This window comes from Oncorhynchus gorbuscha, linkage group LG07 (assembly GCF_021184085.1).
Source record: "Oncorhynchus gorbuscha isolate QuinsamMale2020 ecotype Even-year linkage group LG07, OgorEven_v1.0, whole genome shotgun sequence".
NCBI classification, from domain to species: Eukaryota; Metazoa; Chordata; class Actinopteri; order Salmoniformes; family Salmonidae; genus Oncorhynchus; species Oncorhynchus gorbuscha.
The window spans coordinates 39,608,358-39,635,800 of NC_060179.1; the positions used below are offsets into that span (position 1 = coordinate 39,608,358).

Consider the following 27,443-nt stretch of genomic DNA (forward strand, 5'->3'; position numbering starts at 1 on the left):
TCTGATCTTGTTGTCAGAGAGAGAGCGGGAAAGAGTGAGAGGCTCAGACAGAGTAAGAGAGAGTGAAATAGAGGAAGGGAGAGAGTTAGAGGGAGAGAGGAGCGTTAGAGAGAGCGAGAGTAAGAAAGAAAGAATTAGAGAGATAGAGAGAGAATGGTTAAGCTCCAATTTGCATCATTTCCTCTGGAGTTTTTTTCTCCTGACTTAACATTCCAGATATTTTAGTAGTGAAATAATTCCTGCTTCCTGGACTGGAGGTGTGTGTGTGTCTGAGCGTGTGCATGTGTGTGTGGGTGAGTGTGTTCGTGCGTGCCTGCATGCCTGGGCTGTAGGAGATTGAGGGGCTGTAGGAAATTGAGAGACTGAGCTCTCAGAACTCTCAGAGTTTTTGGCACTGGCACATTCGTTATGAGCCCCTACCTTTGCCTCACTTCTGATTCGCTTAAGCCAATGTGTCGTGCCCGCTGATCAGAGCCCATTGGTTAAATGTCCATTAATGGGACAATTGGTGGATGTCTGCCGTGGGTGTTATCTCTGACTTCAGAGAGCAGTCAGACGTGGCAGGAGATGGTGAGTGTAGATTTACTCTATGCATCCAAATAGCACGCTATTCCTTACATCCTTTTCCCTATGGGCTCTGGTCAAAGTAGTGCACTACATAGGAAACAGGGTGCCATTTGGGATGAAAGCTTTCTCTGTCCCTGCACTCAGTGGGAAAACCAAAAGCCTTTTTTTGCTTGACGTAAAGAAAACATATCTCTGAAATATCCTGTTGGGAATTTCATTGAAAACAAGGAACAGTAGAAGTCTAATGCACATGCCAGTGGTTTCATGCCAAATTACCCTTTAATGGCATATTAAATGGCAGGAACCTCACTGAATGTTTTTCTTCTTGCTCACTACCAGATTTTGCCCCGTCCGATATGATATAGATCATTACACGCCAAATAATTATCCTAATTTCTGCGAAAGGGGAAAGATCTTTGGCAGAGGTTTCTCAGAGGTTTGACAGTGGTACATTTTCTCAGGTTCTGTTCTGCGAAGTGTAATGTACTGTATAAGTAAGCACAACTGATATATCATCAATACATGACTTAGGGCTTTATTCAATCCACACCGCAGAAGTTCAGCTTTAGAGCATTTTTGAAATTTAAAGGCAACGTTCCTGCTTTAGTGGATTGAATAGCGCCCTTAATTTGTGATTTATTTTGCTAGAATTTCATATTAAGTTAATGGTGCTCTTTTTAAAAATGTACTAAACAGTTGGTTTGTTCAGCCAAGTTTCCCCAAAAATATTTTATAGGTTCTGTTGAGATTGGATAAGTAGATCAATCAAGAAGAAGAAAATGATCAATTATTGTCTATTTCCCTAATTGTGTCATTTCATTTAAAATCTATTATTGTTTGTAGTTTAGTACCATGACAGCATGGTTTCTATTTCTACTAAATAGTGATAAATGTGGTTGATGTGTTTGCGATATTCCATAGGCCCAAAACGTCTCAGTAATTTCGAGAAGAACACACTCTTTTTCCATTCTGCCATTTTCTCAGACAGACAGGGCCATTCGTTGACTGACATTCAGGGACAACCATCACGTTATGATTGAAGACCACCTGTAAAATTATTTGTAAAATACATTGGTCTCAAAGTGACTTTTTACGAATGCAGGGAGGCAACATTTAACACATAGTTGAGTCTGAAATATGTTCAATGAAAACAGTAGTGTTTGACAGGGCCTCTGAGACTCATAAGGGTCTGTTGAATTAGGTCACAGCAAGTGCTAGACGCTTATTGAATCCTAGAGAATTGTAGTCTAAAAAGCTGTTTAAAAAGCACTTAAAAATCCTATCTACCTGAATGGAAATGTTTAGTAGCCTCGTAGCTGCCAGGCTGACTCGGTAGGTGCCTTGGAGCGATGACATAGCAAGGGTGTCAGCCTGCCGTCCCATACAGGTGGAAAGAAAAAGGCAACGTCTTGAACACAGTCATCATTATCAGTGGAGCTGGTCTCCTTTTCGTCTAGTCTAATAAGCTATAGAATACTATATGCAGCTGGATATGTATCCCCATGATCAATGACTCCTCCATGGCTACGTTGACACTGGCAGCCCAATTCTGATATTTTGCCCAACTATTGTAGAAAGAGCTGATCTGATTGGTCAAAAGACCAATAAGTTGAAAAAGATCATAATTGGGCTGCCTGTGTAAACGCAACCTACTACTCTCAGGACGTTTATGAAAGAAACTGAGTACTGTCCTGATTTATAAAGCAGCAGTACAATTCCGTTGAATGGGTGGAAAGTGGAAAATGTCTGATTTTAGAAAAGAGAAATGTCTCAGACAGTAGCGTTCGTTGAGTGATGTGTAATTTAGTGAAGCTAGTTGTTAGGCGGCCACAGGGAGCTGAGAGGACAATACTTTACTGGCTCTGTATGATGACAATAAGCCTCTGTGGCTGCGTTTACACAGACAGCCCAATTCAGATTTTTTTTTTACCACTAATTGGTCTTTTGACCAATCAGATCATCTCTTTTGCCAATAATTGGGCAAAAGATCAGAATTAGTTTGCATGTGTAAACACAGCCTTTGTGACATTGATGGATGCGGATTCCTCTTGCAGTGGCTCATCTTAGGAATCCAACTAGCCAGGCAGGGACGGGAGGACTGGCCACAGATTTCTCTTTCCACCCTTTCATAATAATAAAGGAGGAGAGGGAGAAGGGGGGAGAGGATGGAGGGACGGAGCAGGACAGAGGCTGTTCCAAGAGAACAACCCAGCAGCCAAGACTCACTAAAGTCCAGTGTGTGTGGTGTCTGTGTGTGTGCACGTTCCTGCATGTTTGTGTGTGTCTGTGAGAAAGATCTTGACTTTTAGAGGGGGGCCAGATATTTCTCAGAGAGTGGAGGGGGCTGTCGGGAGAAGAAAGTGAGCGTTGCGGCTGTGATTAGTACAAGACAGAGAGAGCGTGGCGTACACCCGCCGTCCTCTCTTTCTCTTCGCCAGTATATTTTGTTGAAAGGCTGGAATGAGTGAGTGTGTGTGTCCATGTGTCTGGTAGAATTAAGACTTTTCAACAGAACGACAAAAGCCATCGATAGTAAAACATTCATAATGGTTAGGATGTGAAGTAAATCAGGTATTTCCCACAAAAGCGGAGAGTGGAATAGAGTGGAGTAGAGTAGAATATCTAATGTATTGAAACTCCATTGTGTCTTTTTGGGTGTGGTGGGTAACTGCTTATGGTGGCAAACAGAAGTGGGATCCTGGCTTGATTCGAACTTGATCTTGGCTTGATGTTGTGGTACAGAGTACGAAGTGTGCTAGTGAGTGGATAGGTACATGGAAAGAAAAGGAGGGCTGAGTTCGGTTGGGCTGGTTTTATATTTATAAGATAAATGTTGTCCACCACCTACCAGACAGAAATTGAGTGTGATGCGAACAGAGCGGAGACGGAGTAGTACAGAACAAGCCTAGTTCATTCAGAACAATCGGTTTCATAGAGAAATTAAGTGTGACAAACATAGGCCTAGGCCCTGTTTATAGTGAAACTCCTAACATAGATGTCAGAAGTGGGAGATTAATGACAGAGGCATTGATCAAAAGCTAGTCGTCAGCGTCAAAGTTTGAGTAGCATCCAGAATCACAAATTGGTTTCATAAAAAAATCAAAAAACAGCCTCATGTCTAAAACAATTGCCCACAACAGTGTTCCCATGGGATGGCTGTGAAGGGAGAGAATGGCTTAATGAGAGAGTAGAAGCTGTGACCAGGAGTCAAGGCCCTCACACACACACACACACACACACACACACACACACACCACACACACACACACACACACACACACACACACACACACACACACACACACACACACACACACACACACACACACACACACACACACACACACACACACACACACACACACACACACACACACACACACACACACACACACACACACACACACACACACACACACACACACACACACACACACACACACACACACACACACACACACACACACACACACACACACACACACACACACACACACACACACACAGGGAATTGTGACATATGATGTTACGACTGCAGCACAAACATATCATATGGGTTCCAAGTTGGAACTTCCAACTTCAGATTTTTTTGTCCAAGAAAACACTTAAAAATCCCGAGCAAATTGTGTTTACAAAAGAGTTTGGTGTACATCATCTCTTTAGTGCATTTTGTGTACTGCAAACAACTTCCATTTGTCTCAGAGGACCAGGGTTTGTTGAGAAAGGCTGGGAGCAGAAATAGCTTTTAGCTCTGGTTCAGATTCAGAGCAGCGTGTTTTTTTGTGTCTGTACCTGTTCATTCAAACAGAGGATCGTGATAAAGTTTCTGTTGAATAGTTTAAGAATGGGGCCTTTTCTGAATCTCACTCCGACCACTCGGTCTACGTCATCGGGTGATATCGTTACCATATTAATACTTCCCCAGTGAACCATACACCTCTCTGGTCTTTAGGTCAGTGTTTGAAGTATGCACATACTGATCCACAGATTTCAGACAAGGCTCCGATTGGAGCTTGTGTCCAACTCTCCTTAATCTCTAACCGCAGGAGGAGCAGAGATCGCTGTCGTGGTGACCGTTTCCGTGCCAACCATCTGCAGCAAACAGACCTGTCACGCTGATCTCTGCTGAGGTTCAGATCTTCCTCAGGGATGTTGATGTGCGGTGGTGGTCGACGTCTCTCTCTCTCTCTCTCTCTCTCTCTCTCTCTCTCTCTCTCTCTCTCTCTCTCTCTCTCTCTCTCTCTCTCACTCACTCACTCACTCACTCACTCACTCACTCACTCACTCACTCACTCACTCACTCACTCACTCACTCACTCACTCACTCACTCACTCACTCACTCACTCACTCACTCACTCACTCACTCACACACACACACACACACACACACACACACACACACACACACACACACACACACACACACACACACACACACACACACACACACACACACACACACACACACACACACACACACACACACACACACACACACACACACACACACACACACACACACACACACACACACACACACACACACACACACACACACACACACACACACACACACACACACACACACACAAAGAGATGAGCCTTAGTTAATTAACAAGGAATTGCTCTCCTCCAGCCCACTCATTTGGCTGTGACTCTGATTAGCTAGTGTTTGCTGCCACTCGTAAACACACAGACTTTCTGAAACTCAGCCATGTTTAAACACACCAAACACTGTTATGTTTTCATCTCCAAAAACAAAGTGTGAGATTGTTATCTTTTCCCCCTATCACTGACTGATGCATTGTGGTCTGGGAATGTCATGGTCCGTGTCATCTGCCTCCACGTAGTAGAAGAAGTGTCAGGAATAGGAAAAAGGAAAGACTAAGCCATTTTAAAAGTTATATATAGTGTGCATGGTTAATATTTTATGCATCTGGGATTGTTAATATCTATTATAACATAGCCTGGATGTTATTACTATTACTAGGTCATTACTAGCTACAGTAATATCTGGGGTTCTTACCAGAAAGAGAACAATAATGTAATATTTCTAGCAGGAATACAGTGACTGCTGACCTGAATCCGTGTTGTGTCCCAAATGGCACCCTATTCCATATATGGTTACCTACTTTTGACTAGAGCCCTGGTCAAAAATAGTGCACTACAAAGGAAATAGGGTGTCATTTGGGATGAAACCCATTACTCCCAGTACAATGGCTCCTCTGTGGCTGCAAAGTTACGACTTACTAGAGGATTATCCAACTCAGCAACGTGCTGCAGCGCTCAACCAAGTCAAAGCCATGATAGATTTACAGACTGAAAACCTGAAACCTAGTGTCCATCCCAAATGGCAACCTATTCCCTATAGTGCACTATGTAGAGAATAGGGTGCCTTTTGTTACGCATCCCTAGAAAGGTGAAACGTTCTGGACTGGTTTGAATGCTAATACTCTGTAATATCGCCTGCTAGTTTGGATTCACGTACTGTACTTGACTGGAATATAAAAGTTCATGCAAATTGGCAATGTAATAGAATACCATATCTTTTTATGCCTATTTTGCGTTTACTCACTCACTGGTTTTGTGAACTTCTTTTTTTCAATTTAAAAGTTATGAACTCGAAGCCATGTCATTGTAAGCAAGGCAGGGAAGCAGTGAAAGCACATTTTCCATAAATTCTCTGTCTTTGTGTCTCTATGTGTGAGTGTGACTGGCTTATATTTTGGCTTTGGCCCCTGGATGGCCAGTAATGTGCCAGTGAGGGCCCATGGAGCCCCAGCATCAGAGTGGCTGCCCAAGAGAGAGGGTGGAGGGTGGAGGGAGGGCCCAGGGATGGGTTGGCAGTCCTGGGGCAAGAGAAGTGCCAAGGCATCCCTAACTTCATTCACAGACACCCCTTGACATTATGAAAAGGTGCAGATCATTTAAACCCACCGGGAAAATAAGAGGACAAAACCAAGCTCTTCATCATGTCACTAGTGACAGTCTAGTTACAATATGTCTCTCTGCCTCACTCTTTTCTCTCCTTGGTTTGTTTATTTGTTTGAGAATAAATATAGGGTCCATATAGGGTTTTTAATGTATTTTTCAACAATCATGACTGAATAAAGTACTTCATAAATTATTATCTGATGTGAGGGGCTAGGCGCTCTACCCTGAGAGTTACAGTATGTGACAAGTCAGTCAAATGCATGTGATCTAGTTGATTTGATGATCATAATGTGCTGTTGGCCTGTTAAGTACGCGAATCTTTGGCTTCATGAACAAATGTTCTTTGCAGGTCTTCTGTATCCTCATATTTGTTGATGAATTTCCCACCATGAAAATGTTTCCCCATTCCCCATTCAAATATCTTCATACAGTGCATTCGGAAAGTATTCCGACCCCTTGTGTTACGATCAACTAGGAGTGGTGGGTGGAATCAGGCGCAGAGAGCAGGGTTCAGTCTTTCTTTCAAATTTATTCCCCAGCGCAACAAAACAGTCACGCCAACACACAGGGCGTATATAAGTTGCCAGTCCAAACAACAGGACAAAATAGTCCGGAGAATAAATACACAAATAACTCACACCATCAAACACAGAGTAACACAAACAAGCCCGCACAAATACCCAGCGGGCCTAGTGCCCTTAAATACCCTACAAACAAACCCTAATACAAAACAGGTGTACCCAATTACCCAATAACCCAAAACAAACGGAAGGGAATCAATGGTAGCTAATAGGCCGGCGACGACGACCGCCGAGCACCGCCCGAACAGGAAGAGGCACCATCTTCGGCAAGGTTCGTGACACCTTGACCTTTTCCACATTTTGTTATGTTACAGCGTCATTCTAAATAAGAACATTTCCTCATCAATCTACACACGATGCATCATAACGATCATTTACATAAGTATTCAGACCCTTCGGTTTGAGACTTGATATCGAGCCCAGGTGCATCCTGTTTCCAATGAGATCCTTGAGATGTTTCTACAACTTGATTGGACTCCACCTATGATAAATTCAATTGATTGGACATGATTTGGAAAAGCACACACCTGTCTATATAAGGTCCCACAGTTGACAGTGCATGTCAGATCAAAAACCAAGCCATGAGGTTGAAGGAATTACTGTAGAGCTCTGAGATAGGATTGTGTCGAGGGGAAGGGTACCAAAACATTTCTGCTGCATAGTAGGTCCACAAGAACACAGTGGCCTCCATCATTCGTAAATGGAAGAAGTTTGGAACCACCAAGACACTTCTTAGAGCTGGCCACCCGGCCAAACTGAGCAATCGGGGGAGAGGGGCCTTGGTCAGGGAGGTGACCAAGAATCCAATGGTCACTCTGACAGGCCTTTATGGTAAAGTGGCCAGACGGAAGACACTTCTCATTAAAGGCACATGACAGCCCTCTTGGAATTTGCCAAAAGGACTCTCAGACCATGAGAAACAAGATTCTCTGGTTTGAAGAAATGAAGATTAAACTCTTTGGCCTGAATGCCAAGCTTCACATTTGGAGGCACCATCCCTCCTGTGAACCATGGAGGTGGCAGCATCATGCTGTGGGGATATTTTTCAGTGGCAGGGACTGGGAGACTAGTCAGGATTGAGGGAAAGATAAACGGAGTAAAGTACAGAGAGCTCCTTGATGAAAACCTGCCCCAGAGTGCTCAGGACCTCAGACTGAGGTCAAGGTTCACCTTCCAACAGGAAAACGACCCTAAACACACAGCCAAGGCAACGTTGCATTTAACATTTACATTTAAGTCATTTAGCAGACGCTCTTATCCAGAGCGACTTACAAATTGGTGCATTCACCTTATGACATCCAGTGGAACAACCACTTTACAATAGTGCATCTAAATATTTTAAGGGGGGAGGGGGTGAGAAGGATTACTTTATCCTATCCTAGGTATTCCTTAAAGAGGTGGGGTTTCAGGTGTCTCCGGAAGGTGGTGATTGACTCCGCTGTCCTGGCGTCGTGAGGGAGTTTGTTCCACCATTGGGGAGCCAGAGCAGCGAACAGTTTTGACTGAGCTGAGCGGGAACTGTACTTCCTCAGTGGTAGGGAGGCGAGCAGGCCAGAGGTGGATGAACGCAGTGCCCTTATTTGGGTGTAGGGCCTGATCAGAGCCTGGAGGTACTGAGGTGCCGTTCCCCTCACAGCTCCGTAGGCAAGCACCATGGTCTTGTAGCGGATGCGAGCTTCAACTGGAAGCCAGTGGAGAGAGCGGAGGAGCGGGGTGACGTGAGAGAACTTGGGAAGGTTGAACACTAGACGGGCTGCGGCGTTCTGGATGAGTTGTAGGGGTTTAATGGCACAGGCAGGGAGCCCAGCCAACAGCGAGTTGCAGTAATCCAGACGGGAGATGACAAGTGCCTGGATTAGGACCTGCGCCGCTTCCTGTGTGAGGCAGGGTCGTACTCTGCGGATGTTGTAGAGCATGAACCTACAGGAACGGGCCACCGCCTTGATGTTAGTTGAGAACGACAGTTTGTTGTCCAGGATCACGCCAAGGTTCTTAGCGCTCTGGGAGGAGGACACAATGGAGTTGTCAACCGTGATGGCGAGATCATGGAACGGGCAGTCCTTCCCCGGGAGGAAGAGCAGCTCCGTCTTGCCGAAGTTCAGCTTGAGGTGGTGATCCGTCATCCACACTGATATGTCTGCCAGACATGCAGAGATGCGATTCGCCACCTGGTCATCAGAAGGGGGAAAGGAGAAGATTAATTGTGTGTCGTCTGCATAGCAATGATAGGAGAGACCATGTGAGGTTATGACAGAGCCAAGTGACTTGGTGTATAGCGAGAATAGGAGAGGGCCTAGAACAGAGCCCTGGGGGACACCAGTGGTGAGAGCGCGTGGTGAGGAGACAGATTCTCGCCACGCCACCTGGTAGGAGGGACCTGTCAGGTAGGTACGCAATCCAAGCGTGGGCCGCGCCGGAGATGCCCAACTCGGAGAGGGTGGAGAGGAGGATCTGATGGTTCACAGTATCGAAGGCAGCCGATAGGTCTAGAAGGATGAGAGCAGAGGAGAGAGAGTTAGCTTTAGCGGTGCGAAGCGCCTCCGTGATACAGAGAAGAGCAGTCTCAGTTGAATGACTAGTCTTGAAACCTGACTGATTTGGATCAAGAAGGTCATTCTGAGAGAGATAGCGGGAGAGCTGACCAAGGACGGCACGTTCAAGAGTTTTGGAGAGAAAAGAAAGAAGGGATACTGGTCTGTAGTTGTTGACATCGGAGGGATCGAGTGTAGGTTTTTTCAGAAGGGGTGCAACTCTCGCTCTCTTGAAGACGGAAGGGACGTAGCCAGCGGTCAGGGATAAGTTGATGAGCGAGGTGAGGTAAGGGAGAAGGTCTCCGGAAATGGTCTGGAGAAGAGAGGAGGGGATAGGGTCGAGCGGGCAGGTTGTTGGGCGGCCGGCCGTCACAAGACGCGAGATTTCATCTGGAGAGAGAGGGGAGAAAGAGGTCAGAGCACAGGGTAGGGCAGTGTGAGCAGAACCAGCGGTGTTGTTTGACTTAGCAAACGAGGATCGGATGTCGTCGATCTTCTTTTCAAAATGGTTGACGAAGTCATCTGCAGAGAGGGAGGAGGGGGGGAGGGGGAGGAGGATTCAGGAGGGAGGAGAATGTGGCAAAGAGCTTCCTAGGGTTAGAGGCAGATGCTTGGAATTTAGAGTGGTAGAAAGTGGCTTTAGCAGCAGAGACAGAGGAGGAAAATGTAGAGAGGAGGGAGTGAAAGGATGCCAGGTCCGCAGGGAGGCGAGTTTTCCTCCATTTCCGCTCGGCCTTCCGGAGCCCTGTTCTGTGAGCTCGCATTGAGTCGTCAAGCCACGGAGCGGGAGGGGAGGACCGAGCCGGCCTGGAAGATAGGGGACATAGAGAGTCAAAGGATGCAGAAAGGGAGGAGAGGAGGGTTGAGGAGGCAGAATCAGGAGATAGGTTGGAGAAGGTTTGAGCAGAGGGAAGAGATGATAGGATGGAAGAGGAGAGAGTAGCGGGGGAGAGAGAGCGAAGGTTGGGACGGCGCGATACCATCCGAGTAGGGGCAGTGTGGGAAGTGTTGGATGAGAGCGAGAGGGAAAAGGATACAAGGTAGTGGTCGGAGACTTGGAGGGGAGTTGCAATGAGGTTAGTGGAAGAACAGCATCTAGTAAAGATGAGGTCGAGCGTATTGCCTGCCTTGTGAGTAGGGGGAAGGTGAGAGGGTGAGGTCAAAAGAGGAGAGGAGTGGAAAGAAGGAGGCAGAGAGGAATGAGTCAAAGGTAGACGTGGGGAGGTTAAAGTCGCCCAGAACTGTGAGAGGTGAGCCGTCCTCAGGAAAGGAGCTTATCAAGGCATCAAGCTCATTGATGAACTCTCCGAGGGGACCTGGAGGGCGATAAATGATAAGGATGTTAAGCTTGAAAGGGCTGGTAACTGTGACAGCATGAAATTCAAAGGAGGCGATAGACAGATGGGTAAGGGGAGAAAGAGAGAATGACCACATGGGAGAGATAAGGATCCCTATGCCACCACCCCGCTGACCAGAAGCTCTCGGGGTGTGCGAGAACACGTGGGCGGACGAAGAGAGAGCAGTAGGAGTAGCAGTGTTATCTGTGGTGATCCATGTTCATGTTGCTTCGGGACAAGTCTCTGAATGTCCTTGAGTGGCCCAGCCAGAGCCCGGTGTTGTACACGATCTAACAGCTCTGAAGAGACCTGAAAGTAGATGTGTAGTGACGCTCCACATCCAACCTAACAGAGCTTGAGTGGATTTGCAGAGAAGAATAGGAGAAACTCCCCAAATACGGGTGTGCCAAGCTTGTAGCGCCATGCCCAAGAAGACTCGAGACTCAACAAAGTACTGAATTAAGGGTCTGAATACTTATGTAAATGTGATATTTGTGAAGTTTTTTTTTATACATTTGAAAACATTTATAAAAAACGTTTTTTGCTTTGTCATTGTGTGTATTGTGTGTAGATTGATGTGGGGAAAAAACGAGTTCATCAATTTTAGAATAAAGCTGCAACGTAACAAAATGTGGAAAAAGCCAAGAGGTCTGAATACTTTCCGAATGCACTGTAGATACTGCCCCCCCATGTATACCCCAATCACCATAAAACATGCATTCACTGCACAGGAGGCTGCTGAGGGGAGAGAGGCTCATAATAATGGCCGGAAAGGAGCCAATGTAATGGCATCAAACACCTGTAAACCAAGTGTTTGATGTATTTTACACCATTCCACCAATTCCACTCCAGTCATTACCACGAGCCCGTTCTCCCCAATTAAGGTGCCACAAACCTCCTGTGATTCACTGTAAATGCTGCATATGTCGGCTCAATGGGAAATTATCTTTAAACTCCTATCGCGTAATCTGTAGCGCTTCAGCGATACAGATTAAATAGAGCCCTAACCCCTTTATCAGTGATTTTAATTGAATTTTGAGACAGAGAAATACTTTTTCTAATGTTCGCCAGTATGGCCCGTTGTTGTTGTTTTTGTTCTTTAAGCGAACAGAGTTAACTTGGCCCATAATGTCTCTTTTCCAGTAAGTTGTGCTGAAAGCTTGGTTGCGGACTGAACGGCTTCCTCTCTGTTAGAGATGACAGCACTCAGGATTACTCATCTCTTAGGATGCTTCTTAAATAGCACCCTATTTCATATATAGTGCACTGCTTTTCACCATGGCCCATAGGGCTTTGGTCAAAAGTAGTGCACTATGTAGGGAATAAGGTGCTATTTGAGACAGAATCTAATACTGTAACTCCTGAGTCATAACATACTGATTGACCTTCTCCAGTTAGCGGAGACGCATGATTGGATGATCACAGTGCTGTCCAGCTCTCCATTGGTCGGTTGACCTCTGGTCTATCAGTGGGGTGTCTGTGATTGTGTCCGTCCCCATCTGTGATGTATATATATTCTCTTTTGTCTGGCTTTCAGGAGCTGCGCGGGTAATAGGCTGAGCTCACTGATCACTAATCTAGCGCAGCCTTTGGTTTGGTTTGTGCACCAGAGGCTGGTGTGGTGTGTTTATTGTTGCGTGTCGCTAACAACAGCACCAGCTGGTTGTGATAAAGCATACCCATCCTCTCTAAGCAGGTGGAATTTATTCCCACTCTCATTTGTCAGTTTGTTGTTGATTGTTTTTGCTCCAATGTTTTGTTTCTACATTTTCCGCTGTATTCACTCTCCTCTATTACCCGCAGTGATGTTAAGTGAACAAATATTTTTGGACTTTCACCTCCACGCCAGAAGCCATCAAACTTCTTTCCCCTCGCCAATCTTTAAAAAAAAGTATATGAAATCCTGCTGTCAGTATAACAGAAAGGCAACAGCAAAGTTAACTGCTTGACTTTCAGTTCAGTAGCAAAGAAGGAGAAAACCCCCCAAAAGAACAGAAAAATAATAAAAGGACCTGCTATGGTTTATTGACAATTTATAGTTTGTTTGGCACGGTCATTGTTTAAAAAAAAATCTGAGTTTTAGATGTTTTAGGCAAAGGAAGTTGGAAATGGAGTTTTAGCTTGAGATGATCCATTTCCAGCTCAGCTCTCCATCCGTCGTTCCCTTCCCGGAGGCGGTGGCCCTGCTGGGCTCTGGCCTGGGTCTGAGTCGGGGATTCTGGGTAAACCACGCTTGTGGCCCCACCCTCTGCTCCACTCTGCTCTGCTCCTAACCTGCAGGAGGCGTCACACAAACACGGCTTTTATGGGACTTTGAGGGGATTCAATGGCATCTGGACACTGGCTGCCCTGCTCTGAAACACACTGGACTGGAACCCTTTTCAGCCTCAGAGAGAGTTCTGCAGACCAGATCTGGGTCCAAATAATACTTGAAATGTCTATTTTTAATCTGTGCTTGATTGAGCTTGCCTGTTGCAATTGATCCGATAGAAAAGTATTTGACAGGCCTTCTGGGTGGCACAGTGGTTAAGGGAGCTGTACTGCAGCGCCAGCTGTGCCACCAGAGACTCTGGGTTCGCGCCCGGGCTCTGTCGTAACCGGCCGCGACCGGGAGGTCCGTGGGGCGACGCACAATTGGCAAAAAGGTGTCTTGTAGTAGCAATGCCATAATCCCTTGTAGGGTATTGCTGTATGGCTTGTTGTCATTAGCAACCAATCCATACCCTTCCTGACACCATAGTAAACATTGTGCTAATATATCCATGTAGGAACATTACAACATAACAACTTACAGCACATTAAAACAATGTAATTGGGATGTAATTACATAGCTGCGATTATACTGAATGAATGGAGCATATTTAAAATCAGTCCCAATCCTGTCTCTAATACTGGTATTAGTCAGGGAGACTAGATAGAGATACATGTCCTTGAAATATGCTGGAATAGACTAAACCTTTGGCACCTGAGCCGTAGAGAAAACAGAGTGCTTGCTCCCCCACTATCAAAATAGGGGAAGCAAACATGTTTTGGCACCTCCACTTCTCTTACCATAAAATGATCGTATTCCATTGGGTCATTTGTCATTTCCACTGATTACTAATGTATGAGTAGACCACTGCAAATTCCTGTGAACAAAGTAGAAGGGTTTTCACCTAATATTGTAGAGATAAAGTTACAAATGAGGTCAATTCATTCAGAAATCAGAGAGCAAAGCTGGAAAGGGAAAGGAGGGTGAAGAAGAAAACACATTGTACTAATTTCAAGGTTTTTTAAATGGCCTGTGAAGCCGTGGAAGAAATGCTTGTTCTTGACATATAACAGATATAGTTTTTCCTCGCGAAAGCAAAGGGAGAAACATAATTGCATTTGTTTTGGCTGGACTGCCTGTGAACGGTCAATCTGAAGCACCTTAAACACAGTGTGTTACTGTATGTCACTCCAGTCAGAGGAAGTGACAGAGAGAGAGAGAGAGAGAGAGAGAGAGAGAGAGAGAGAGAGAGAGAGAGAGAGAGAGAGAGAGAGAGAGAGAGAACTGGTGAGACTGATAAAGAGAGAAGGAAAGGGTGTAAGAGAGAGCAAAAGAGAGGGGAGAGACTCAAGGGATGAATCGAGAGATAAGAACCAAAAGAAAAAGGAAAAGAAGGAGAGAGAGATGTGGCCAGACGAGTATTCAGGAATGTTCTAAAGAGTTGAAACCCAAGCTGCAGTTTGTTCTCTTTGTAATCGCCTCACAACTTTTTCCTCTCTCTCTCTCTGTCCTTCCTCCCCTCTCTCTCTTAGAATCTCAAACAAGGTGAGTTGACTTTATCCCCCTAAAGACCATCTCTCTCTGTGGAGTTAAACTATTACTGAGAGGAACAGGAAACAACAGGAAATGTCATAATCAGCCTCGTATCAGCCTGGGGTTTTGCAGGTCAACGCGGGTCACGGCACATGTGAACGTTTTCGGGAAAACAAGCAGCCAGCGAGGAGAGAAAGGCGTTTGGAATGATTAGGTGTTTTGCTGTTTGGCCCTGCAGGAGTCTGTATTCCCGGTCTGGACTCCGGATTTAGGTCTTTGGAAAAATGAACGGGTGAGGTGAAAGGCGGCGGTGCGCAGTGGTGAAATCCGTCTGTCCATTCTCCGGTGTCGGAGGGGTTCTGGGACCCTTGCAGGAGGAAGTGAGGACATGGTTTTCCAGCTCCACAGTTGTGTAGGAGAAATGACTGTAACTAACAACTCTGTCCCCACCCGACCCTCCTTCCCTGCTATTTAGAAGTGTGGGAACAAATTCCAGTGCAAATTTGCGATGGGGATTTTCATTAGTGTAACAAAACGATCAAAATGACTTGCGGTGTTGGCGGTACAAGTGTTTGCTTGTTAAAGGGACTCGTACTTGTTACAAACATTTTCTTTAAGGGGAAATGCGGTGAGAGGCGAGCGTCTGTCTCTCCTCCGTGTCTTTGAGTCTATGGGGCGATCTGGGAGGGCAATCATCGTAAATGAAAGCAGCTGGCGTCCACATGAGAGAGAAAGAGGGAGAGAGAGAGAGAGAGAGAGAGAGAGAGAGAGAGAGAGAGAGAGAGAGAGAGAGAGAGAGAGAGAGAGAGAGAGAGAGAGAGAGAGAGAGAGAGCGAGAGAGAGAGAGAGAGAGAGAGAGAGAGAGAGAGAGAGAGAGAGAGAGAGAGAGAGAGAGATGGAAGACAAAAAAAGAGAGATAGAGCCTCACCCAAATCAGTCGCCTGGTCTAGACTCTCAATGCTCAACTCAAACACAGGACAGCTGATTATCTAAGCAAAGAATGCTGGGTATTACTGTACAGATTCTTCACAGAAAGGCACAATACTCCACAGCAAATCTGACAGACCTGAAGCTTTGCGGTAGTGTTAACTTTAGCACAGACACTCACGGGTTCCCTTTTAGTTTCATCTCTCTCCCCTCACACCCTCCCTCCTTAAAAGCAGCTCATTGGCCTTCGCCATGTGTTTTGTTAATTCAAAGTGTTTGCCTGAAGGCTTCATGAGCAGGAAATCCAGATACTCTGGTCTCTTTTAATGGGCTTGGAGGGTCCCAAGCCAGTGTCATCATCATCACTGGCTAGAACTCGCCGCTAGGCAGAGGCTAGCCCTGGACCCAAACACTGCCCCCTCACACCACCACCCCACCCTCCCACCCTACTTCCTACCCCCTCTCGAAGCTCTCTACAGCTTGGCAGCTAGTGAGAGTACATGAGGCCTGCTGCGACTGTGCCACCATTACCCAACACACACAAGCACACACACATGCAGACATACACTCACACATGCACGGACGCAAGCATGCACACAAACACACACACACAGAATCACACACACCATCATAACAGTCCTTCTACCTTAAGGTCTGTCTGGTAATCACACAGTGAGAACACAGAACAATAGATGGGCTTGGTTGTGAACAGACCGATTGACTGACTTCATTGTTTTATTCCTGACTAATGTTTTTCATATGAGCTATAAATGGCTACTATTTGTGTATGTGTGTGTTGGTAAAGCTCTCTCTCTCTCTCTCTCCTCTCTCTCTCTCTCTCTCTCTCTCTCTCTCTCTCTCTCTCTCTCTCTCTCTCTCTCTCTCTCTCTCTCTCTCTCTCTCTCTCTCTCTCTCCCGCTCTCTCTCTCTCTCCCGCTCTCTCCCGCTCTCTCTCCCTGCCAACACAATCATATATTTTCAGTCTCATTTATTTTCAAAGGAAAGTATTAGTGTATACAGTTTAGTATTCATAAATATCAGAAAGTGCAGGTGTGATTCATGTCAAAATATGATTGTTACAGTGCCTTTTTGGTGTTTTAGATATGTCCATTATTACATGGCTACTATTTGTTTTGACATCTGAATCAAGAGCGGAAACAGAGAAACACATGTTACTGCAGCGCACACACACACACACACACACACACACACACACACACACACACACACACACACACACACACACACACACACACACACACACACACACACACACACACACACACACACACACACACACACACACACACACACACACACACACACACACACACACACACACACACACACACACACACACCACCTCACCAGCCCTCAAGAAAATCCTTAATATTTTACTGTTGTGATTCCAGAAACCATGGATCATGGATCAAGTAAATGTGACAAGTGAGTGTATTTTACAGATACCTTCTGCATGTTTTTTTCTCTCTCAATGATTATTAACTACTTTTAGAACTCCCCCTCCTCCAACTCTGCGTTTGTTCTGCCTCTCTTCTCTGTGTGTGTATTGTTCACCTCTTTCTCATCCAACTCTGCGTGCTCTCTTCTGCATTGTGTGTAGTTTCCCATCTTCTAACTCTGTGACGTTCTCTGTGTGTGTTGTGAGAGAAAATGCAGTTCGAGGACAGCATACAGGTAGACACAGACACTCTGTGTTCTTTCTCTGCTCTCTCTCTCTCTCTCTCTCTCTCTCTCTCTCTCTCTCTCTCTCTCTCTTTCTCTCTCTGTGCAATGTTCTCCTTCTTCTGACTGCGTTCTCTGTCTCTCTCCTGCATGCTGTGTAAGGTTTTCCCTCCTATAAATCTGTGTTCTCTCTCGGTGTTATTTAGTGTCCTCTCCTCTAAACTCTGCGTTCGTTGTCTCTCTGTGTGTTGTGTTCAGGGGTGGCGTTCTGAAGGAGAAGGTACGGGGCAAAGACGAGACGTACTGGAAAGAGATCAACGCAGCCATGGCCTTGACTAACCTGGCGCAGGGAAAGGACAGCAATGCATCAGGGACGACGAGCTGCATCATCCAGAAGTCCTCTCATATATCAGAAGTAAAGACTGTCAAAGTGCCTCTGGTGCAGAAGTACTAGCGCCTATCACCAGTCGTCTGCCTCCAACTTATCTTCCCTTCCACTCTCTATGCAACACCAACATTCCCTCTGAAAACTCACTCTGAAGAGTCAGTCAAAAAAAAAACGAAACAAGTAACAAGTACTCTCTTCTTTGGTTCTGTTGGGTTTAAGTCAGTATAAATGCAACAGAACTTAAGACAACCTATTTTGTGTGTCGGTCAATGTGTTTTTATTTTATTTTTTAAAACCTGCAGTACATGCATTAGACAAGTGTTGATATGATCATCTTTAACTGCATTATTCTGTTCTCAACGAGACACTTTTGTAATGTTAACTTATTCGCTTTTTTATACTCCGAAATTTGTATTGTACTTTTGCCAAAGTGCCTTTTGGAAGCAGAGCAACACACCCTGTGTGGTAAATAATGTACAGACAGAGTGTCTCTGGGAACATAAAGGACTATTTGAAGTGGCTAGGTGAGTGAAGTAGAAATATATGGTCATATAAGCTTCTTCTGAAGCGGTCCCTTTCTCCCTGATATGTGCCTTAGAACTTGGATGAATTTAGCTCATCATCGAGGCACAGCTGTTAAATAACATCTGAACTGATCTAATTTATCAAGACACACACCATGTTAAGCCACATCTCCCTGATGGCATTGTGTATGTTTTGTCTGAGTCCTCATTATGACTGTAAATTGAACACTGTTATGTCTCAGACAGAATACAACAGACCTGCCAACAATAATTGTGAATATATATAAAGTTCACTCCAGTGCAGCAAAACACACTAACACTGACATGAAGGTTAGAATCGATAGGATAGCAGCAGATCCACTGTTCTGTTGATAGTCACCACCACCATCATATTTTCCACAGGGATTTTCTTTTCCAACGTGGAAGTATTCTTATCAAGGCTTTAGCCTGGAAAGCCCAAGCAAATGTTGAACTAGCACCATCATACAGGCACGCTCACGTGCACATACACACGCAGGCAGGCGCACACAGTCACACACACGCCTGGTCGAAGGTTTGGTCGGCAAAGTGCTGTTGAAACGAAGAGTGGCATGAACTAAAAGGGATGCTTTTGTTTCTGTTATCAGTGTTGTATTATATGAACTACAGGGTCGCTGCCTTCTCTTCTCACATGTTTCCGTTCAGAACAAGGTACTTCAACAGTGGAAAAAAAGACTAGCTCACCAGGCCGTTTGATCCTACACTCCTCCTCAGCTGTTTAGAATCACATTCAAATGGCTGTTTACAAGAAGAGAGAGAGAGAGAGAACGAGAGAGACTTACTGTTTGACCTAATTTTTCCCCCTCAGTATTATCTCAGAAGGCAAAGCGACACGTGTTCAAGTATTTGTTATTGTGAGTTTGTTTATCGCAGAGGTTGTTCTGTTTCTATCAAAGTTTTACCTAGCCATACCGCATTAAGTGTTGTTTTTTTGACCGAATGGAATGAATCCTCCTGAAATACTTATAAAGTATGTACAGTGCATAGGTTATTTACATTGTAGCAACCCCGATGCCAAGTACGCAACCGAGAGAAACCAAGTTGGACTGTTTGAGTAACTGTAGTCGGTCATTTTCTGCCGACTCACTAATTGTATGTATATCTTCAAGGTACTGTTTATGTGTCAAAAATGTACACTTCTTTATTCTCTCTGCTGTTTGGGCCCTTTGTTTGACAACCTAGACTGTGCTTGTGATCAAGGGGTGATTGAGAAAAGCTGCACAAAGTTACTTTTAGAAACAACTCTTAATCGTGAATGTGCAAACCGTTATAAGCTGCACTTAGCTCTCTGTTCTCCACTAGAAAGAAACAAGAGGAAAAGCCGTCACTGAGAATTTATGGGATTGAGTTTAGGGGGAAAAACAATGTGTTTATTATACATATCTTGTTAAACTACGCACAGACACACACATACACACTTATTTTTGTTAGGGTGCCTATGGTAGCAGCGTAATAAATTAAGGAATCACACTAGCCAATCCCCAGGCACTATATTCTCATGCGGGAGACTTCGGTCCACATGTGTTTTTTATACACCTGATCCTGTAAGAGGCGCTGTAGGGTAACCTTTTCCCTCGCTCTGTGTGTTAATAATCCATCCATATGTTTAGCTGGGGCACAACCCTCACACCTCCCAGGGAATGTAGCCCATTCCATACGGAATACAGCCCCCTTCATACGGAACACAGTTGCCAGAGAAACTAAGGCTTCTAAAGCACAGAACAGAACAGCCATTGTTATACCTGTAGTCACTCAGCAACTTCGCTGAGTGTACAACACCTCGTCTGGGGGGTGCAACTCAATTTTAGGAAGGTTTCCCAATGTTCAGTATACGCAGTGTTTAACTGTACCCCAAAGCTTCGGTTCAGTGTGATCGATATTTTCCTTTCCTGTGCACAAACTCATGCTTTCAAAACAACAACTGACAAACGGAGAACAATTTATTTTTGTCATATTTTTGAAAATCTATAAATTATTAAGGATTGTAAAGAAAAAAAAGAAGCTGGTGACAATAGTCCGTTTTTTATTGTTAAGTTATATGAGTTCAAATTTTTTGATAGAGACTGGATTGTTATCCAATGACCAAATGAATAATATCTCATTGTATTGTCTGATTTCGCTTTTATGTAACATTTACTTTCGTGATACTATGGTTACTTCCACAAAACATTGAATAAACCCTTGAGGAAATTGTATGATATTGCCTTATTGCTCAATTTGCGATCCTGAGAAAAAATATATATTAATGGAAAATATATAAACTTTTACAATTTTTTGTTCAACCACTGGGTTATTTTTCTGTCAACTTTCGAACATGAAAAAACAACCATGTTATTTTGTTTTTATTTTGATAACAAATATGAAACTCTTGCATCAGTAAATTTGACATAAAATAGAAAGATTTAGAAGAAACTAATTATCTGCTAAAAACACATTTAAACTTTCACTTTCGGCATTCTGGGTTAAAGTCGTTCTTCCCTCCATATCCCTCAACATACAGTCTCGCAAAAATATAATGTAGCAATTGATCTCTGATTGGGCCCCGGTTCAAACACAGGCTGTTGACGTATTTCTTCAGTCTCTAATTCTTCTGTGAATTCTTCTGAAAAGGCAATCCATTAATTAAGCTACATGCAATTGTCTGGTTTCTGTTCAGTAGTATTGAAACACTGAAGACAAAATACAAGGGAGGAGAGCATGAATTATGTCATGTAATTTCCTAAGTGAAAAAAAGTCACCCACCGCTGTTCTGATGCTCTTAATTCTTCCCATGACTATGTCCCAAATCACACCCCATTCCAAGAGCCCTGGTCAAAGCAGTGAAAAGCCATTTGGGATGCAGGCCATGATTCAACAACAGATGTGGGACATATTTATTTACAATACAGGAGGGATGTGGTTTTCTAAAGAGCATTTTCAGAGCTAAACAAACAAATCAGACAACCCCTCAGTGGGATGTCTCTGTCGCCACATATACACTGCTACACTGGACTATGGTGTTTGGTATCACTGGGCTTGTTTCACTTCCTTCATTGGGATTCTCAAACATTGCTTTCAGAAAGTTGTGCCTTTGTGTGTTGTGCACATCGACTTATTACAGCGTCAACTTTTTTTCATACCTATCGTGGTGAATACACGTGCATTGTGTACAATGCTATTGAGACCGTGTGGAGAGAGTGGACAATCAAGCCTTTGTGTCGGGATCATGCTGTCTCCCCTCCACAGTGGAGCTGGAGGAAGAGGGAATTCATGGCACAGAGGCGAGCCTCTAGGTGTGTCCTTGTCCTCTGGGTGTGGTGTTCTCCTCTTCATTTCCTTTCCTCTCCTCTTCAGTTTATTTTAATGGCTCTACCATGCCACCACTGCTCCGCTCGCCACCCAAACCTGAGCCCTACCGCGGGGTCGGGGCCAAGGTACTCTCACTCCAGGGAGGGGGGGGGGGGGGTTAGAGGGAGACAGAGAGAGAGAGAAAGAGAGAGAGGGAGGTATAGGGAGAGACAGAAAGGAAGAGACAGAGAAACATACACAGGTAGAGTGAGAATGAGAGAGACAGAGGGAGAGAGAAAAAAGACAGAAACAGAGAGTCTAAAGGAGTCCTTCCCAAGCCAATAGCAGTGAACACTAAACACCCCAAGCGGAATGGTGCTGCCCGGCCCTGGAAAGCCCTCCACCCATGGTTCCATCAGTCAGTCAGGACCAATCAGACAAGGGCTCTATGAAGGGCCAGCGGCTTAGTGAGGGACCACTGGGAATCCACTGGATGCACATGATCCCGGACCCCAAGCCAGCTGGAGCTAACCCCTGCCTCTCTCTTTCTCTTTCTGGAGCTTACTGCTCTCTCCCCCCGTCTCCCTTCCCCCTCTCCCTCTCACTCTTTCTATCCGTCTCTCAGACAGCTATCCCTGAAACTTGCCAAAATAATTATATCAGGTGTTTTGACCCATCTCTCTGTTCTCATCTCTCATTAAGTGACCTGGCAAAACACCCACATCTGAGCAATAGTTTCCATCGAAAATACTAAGCGATATTCCAACATGTTTTCTTTTTTCTTTGTGTCCCAAATGGCACCCTATTCCCTATGTAGTACACTACTTTTGACCAGGGCAAATGGGGCTGCATTCAAAATTAGTGCACTGTGTAGGGAATAGGGTTTCATTTGGGACAAAGTTTTGTGTTTGTCTGGTGGGCTTGAAGTTGAAGACACACATTTGCTGAAAGATTTGAAAAGCGGTGCGGAACTAAGAGCTGTTATCTCAGAGCGGGAGATGGACAAGTGGAGATGCTCGCTTGGCGGACGACTTGACAGATTCCAGATCACCTTGTTTTTACCCCGGACAGAAAAGGAATTCAACTCAGATACCGTAAGAGGAAAATCACACAGGTTTGAATCCAAGAACCAAATAAATTATTCCTGAAAATCCATGAAATTAAAAAAAGTAAAGTATTTCCTATTTTTTGATGAGGAAATCTAACCTCTTCACCATACTGAAGTAATTAGTTACCTTGCAGAGGAGAGGATGCTCCAACAGTACGTTCATTAGATCCAGTCCTTACTGTGTCCCAAATGGCACACCATTCAATATGTAGTGCACACATTTTGACCAGGACTCATAGGGCTCGGATCAAAAGTAGTGCAGTAATAATGAATAGGGTGCATTTAGGATACATACCACTCAGTACGCTTGGAGAAAAATATAAACAGAAAAATACATTCAGCTTGTAATTCATAAATTCCTCAACTAATTTATTGATTACAAATGTGTCTGGCGTTGCAATCAGTGGGGTGGCAGGGTAGTGTAGTGGTTAGAGCATTGGACTAGTAACCGAAAGGTTGCAAGTTCAAATCCCTGAGCTGACAAGGAACAAATCTGTCGTTCTGCCCCTGAACAGGCAGTTAACCCACTGTTCCTAGGCTGTCATTGAAAATAAGAATTTGTTCTTAACTGACTTGCCTAGTAAAATAAAGGTTAAAAAAAAAATAATCTCAGTAATATGTCTTGCAGTTTTCTTCACGTGTCTTTTTAATACATCATATAATTTGAGGAGGCTTTTACATCATACAAAGGTGGAGGCTTTCAAAGCCACTTGAATAATGCTGTAGGAGTCTCAACTCTCATGATAAGGAGTGTCGACAAGACACACAGGAGTCAATGGGTCAAAAAGTGGCAACAGTTCAAATAAATAAAAAAACATTGTTTTTTATTATTATTTCAACTCATAGGATTCATACAATACATTTCTAGATACATATTTTTTTTAATCACCCCACCCCTTACTGGCAATCTGATATCATGTAAAATAAATAATGACAAAAAAATAAAATAAATGAATATTAGGAAAGGGGGATACCTAGACAGTTGTACAACTGAATGCAGTTACTGGCCCAACGCTCCTGTCCACCAGGCTACCTGCCGCCCATAGTAAATCTACTGAACAATACACCATTATAGTCTCAGAAATAATGACAAATTATTGATACACATTCATGGATGTAAAGGCCCGTTGATTAAGAGTTCAGAAACATCTCCTGATGCTTTTTTACATGTGTCCAGAGTGGACACCTTGGCCCTGTGGATCCTGGCTGTGGAGAGTGGACACCTTGGCCCTGTGGACCATGGTTGTGGAGAGTGGACACCTTGGCCCTGTGGACCATGGCTGTGGAAAGTGGACACCTTGGCCGTGTGGACCATGGCTGTGGAGAGTGGACACCTTGGCCGTGTGGACCATGGCTGTGGAGAGTGGACACCATGGCTCTGTGGACCATGGCCGTGGAGAGTGGACACCTTGGCCCTGTGGACCATGGCTGTGGAGAGTGGACACCTTGGCCCTGTGGACCATGGCTGTGGAGAGTGGACACCTTGGCCCTGTGGACCATGCCTGTGGAGAGTGGACCCCTTGGCCCTGTGGACCATGGCTGTGGAGAGTGGACCCCTTGGCCCTGTGGACCATGGCTGTGGAGAGTGGACACCTTGGCCCTGTGAACCATGGCTGTGGAGAGAGGACCCCTTGGCCCTGTGGACCATGGCTGTGGAGAGTGGACCCCTTGGCCCTGTGGACCATGGCTGTGGAGAGTGGACACCTTGGCCGTGTGGACCATGGCTGTGGAGAGTGGACACCTTGGCCGTGTGGACCATGGCTGTGGAGAGCTCCATAAGTACAATTTCTTTAAATTTGAGCAGCCATTGTTGCAATGGTAACTGATGAGGTTGAATCCACCTTTGTACAATCATTATCTTAGCGGTTGTGGTTCCTGCCAACCACACTATCTGTTGGCGTTCTGACGAGTGCAAATCAGAGTCATCACAAAGCAGCATCCCTATTGGATCTAACAGCCATTTTATCTATAAGGACAGAAATTATGTTGTTGGCTTTCCCCCAGAAAAGGCATTTACACAACACATTCTGAAAAGTTCCAGTGTGGTGCAGAACTCACATAATGGCGATGGATTTTGAGGTGTTTGATAGGTTCTATGGCAAATGTTTTAATTAATGAATTTGGTGATTGTTTAAAAAAAATTGGTGATTGTTTTTTTAGATGATCCAGATATATTTTTCTATACCATCTCCCAATCCATTTGTCTGTCAGCAAGTGTAAAATCCTTTTCCCACACAGTGGATAGAGTTAATGTTTTTTGTGCTGCTAGAATTAATTGACGATAGACATCAGAAACAAGTCCTTTTGAGGGGCGTCTTTCCGTCAGAAGTTTGACCAATGGGTGTACTGCTAGTTCTGCTCCCCAGGGGACCCCATAGACTCTCATGGATAGGCGGAGTTGAAGGTAAAGACAAAATGATGAACCTGGGACATTAAAACACTGGCGGATTTCCTGGAAACTGAGGAGTCCATTCAAATTGAAAATGTCTTCGAAAATATAAATACACTTCTTAGACCAAGAATCTGATGTGTGTCTTACACACTAAGAATTCTTTATTACATCATATAGGATAGTATGAAAGCCATTTAAGATTAGATCTCATATGCTTCTCTGTAGCTATCCACACATCTACTGAACATGCTATAATGGGTCCAAACAATAACGGCATTTTTTTTTAGGAGTCAACCCAGAAAATAAAACATCTTGTAATCTAATTGGTGAAACTATTGACTTTTCTATAGCACGCCAAGGAACAGAAGCCTCTTGGTATAACCAGGTCTTCAGGAAATTCATTTGGAATGATAGGTGAAACAATTTTAGATTTGGAACTACAAGGCCACTGAATACTTTTGTTCTCTGTGGTGTTACGTATTTAATTAGTGCTCTCTTTCTCCCCCACCCCCCCCAAAATGAACTTCTTTATGACAGAGTCATAAAGCAATAGTCTATAGGAGGAGTCAGTGGTAACACAGAACCCATAAAATTGATATGAGAGAGGACATTCATTTTAATTATTGCGATTCTAACATGCAAAGAAGTGGACATAGCGGACCATCTTTGTATATCTTCTGAATGGTTCTTCCTGCAGTATTGTGAATATAGGAGGATACAGTAATGCATAAGTTGGTGATTTGTTTCTTCACTGGAATCATGGGTGGTAGATGCATGCTTCCCATAGCTGAGTTAAGATGTAGTAGTGCTGATTTAGACCAGTTGATCTTGGTGTGAAAATAGAAGTGGTGGAAAAAGTACCCAATTGTCATACTTGAGTAAAAGTAAAGATACCTCAAATGGAAAATGACTCAAGTAAATGATGTAAAATATATCACTAGCCACTTTAAACAATGCTACCTAATATAATGTTTACATACCCTACATTATTCATCTCATATGCATACGTATATACTGTACTCTATATCATCTACTGCATCTTTATGTAATACATGTATCACTAGCCACTTTAACTATGCCACTTTGTTTACATACTCATCTCATATGTATATACTGTACTCTATATAATCTACTGCATCCTTATGTAATACATGTATCACTAGCCACTTTAACTATGCCACTTTGTTTACATACTCATCTCATGTGTATATACTGTACTCGATACCATCTACTGTAGAGCCTATGCTGCTCTGTACCATCACTCATTCATATATCTTTATGTACATATTCTTTATCCCCTTACACTGTGTATAAGACAGTAGTTTTGGTTTGTTAGTTAGATTACTTGTTGGCTATTACTGCATTGTCGGAACTAGAAGCACAAGCATTTCGCTACACTCGCATTAACATCTGCTAACCATGTGTATGTGACAAATACAATTTGATTTGATTTGATTTGAAGTAAAAGTGAAAGTCACCCAGAAAAATTCTACTTGAGTAAAAGTTTCAGGTAATTGGTTTTAAGTATACTTAAGTATCAAAAGTAAAAGTATGATTCATTTAATAAATGTCCTTATATTAAGCAAACCATACGACACCATTTTCTTGTTCTTTTAATTTATGGATAGCCAATGGCACACTACAGCACTCAGACATAATTTACAAACAAAGAATTTGTGTTTAATGAGTCTGCCAGATCAGAGGCAATAGGGATGACCAGAGATGCTCTCTTCGATTGGTATCGCAGAGGTTCAACGCCGTAGCGTGACTGAAATTGAAAGCAATGTTCCCACATACCCCAGTGGACACCTTGAGAAGATCATTATAAAATTAAATCCAAAATGCAAAACAAATCTATTATGCACAGCCATATGTAGTGGGATTCCTTGAGTGTTTATTTCAGGATAATTCCTGTGAATTTTCTCCCCTGTATCCCAGGTCTTAGTCCAGCCAGGAGTCACACATAGCCTGCAGCTATAGCAGAAGTGTAAAAAAAACACACACACACACACACACACACACACACACACACACACACACACACACACACACACACACACACACACACACACACACACACACACACACACACACACACACACACACACACACACACACACACACACACACACACACACACACACGCACACAGACAGAGCAAGAAAAAGCCAGGTTCAGCTGCGTGTCCCCTCAGCTTTTTCCTAACCTTCATAATCCTCTCTTCATAATTGACCTGTTGTTGTTCTCCTGAGACGGACCTGGCGAAACAGCTGCTACAAACAATGTCAAGCTTTTACGTGCATGCAAGCACGCACACTCACACATACGCACACACACACTTTGCCAAAACGAGGTAAAGAGAACCAGATTACCAGTAGAT

The 27,443-nt window shown here is 44.1% G+C and overlaps 1 protein-coding gene across 2 annotated transcripts in view; it reads left to right on the forward strand.

Annotated features, from left to right (window-relative positions):
• Positions 1-20,494, forward strand: part of LOC124039851 (homeobox protein Mohawk-like) — a 32,097-nt gene extending 11,603 nt beyond the window's left edge. For both annotated transcript variants that reach the window (XM_046356313.1, XM_046356314.1), the window contains 2 exons: positions 17,075-17,108; positions 17,604-20,494. In XM_046356313.1, coding sequence (XP_046212269.1) covers positions 17,075-17,108; positions 17,604-17,799 — 230 coding nt within the window. In that variant the 3' untranslated portion in view covers positions 17,800-20,494. The remainder of the gene's footprint in view (positions 1-17,074; positions 17,109-17,603) is intronic.
• Positions 20,495-27,443: the final 6,949 nt, after the last annotated feature.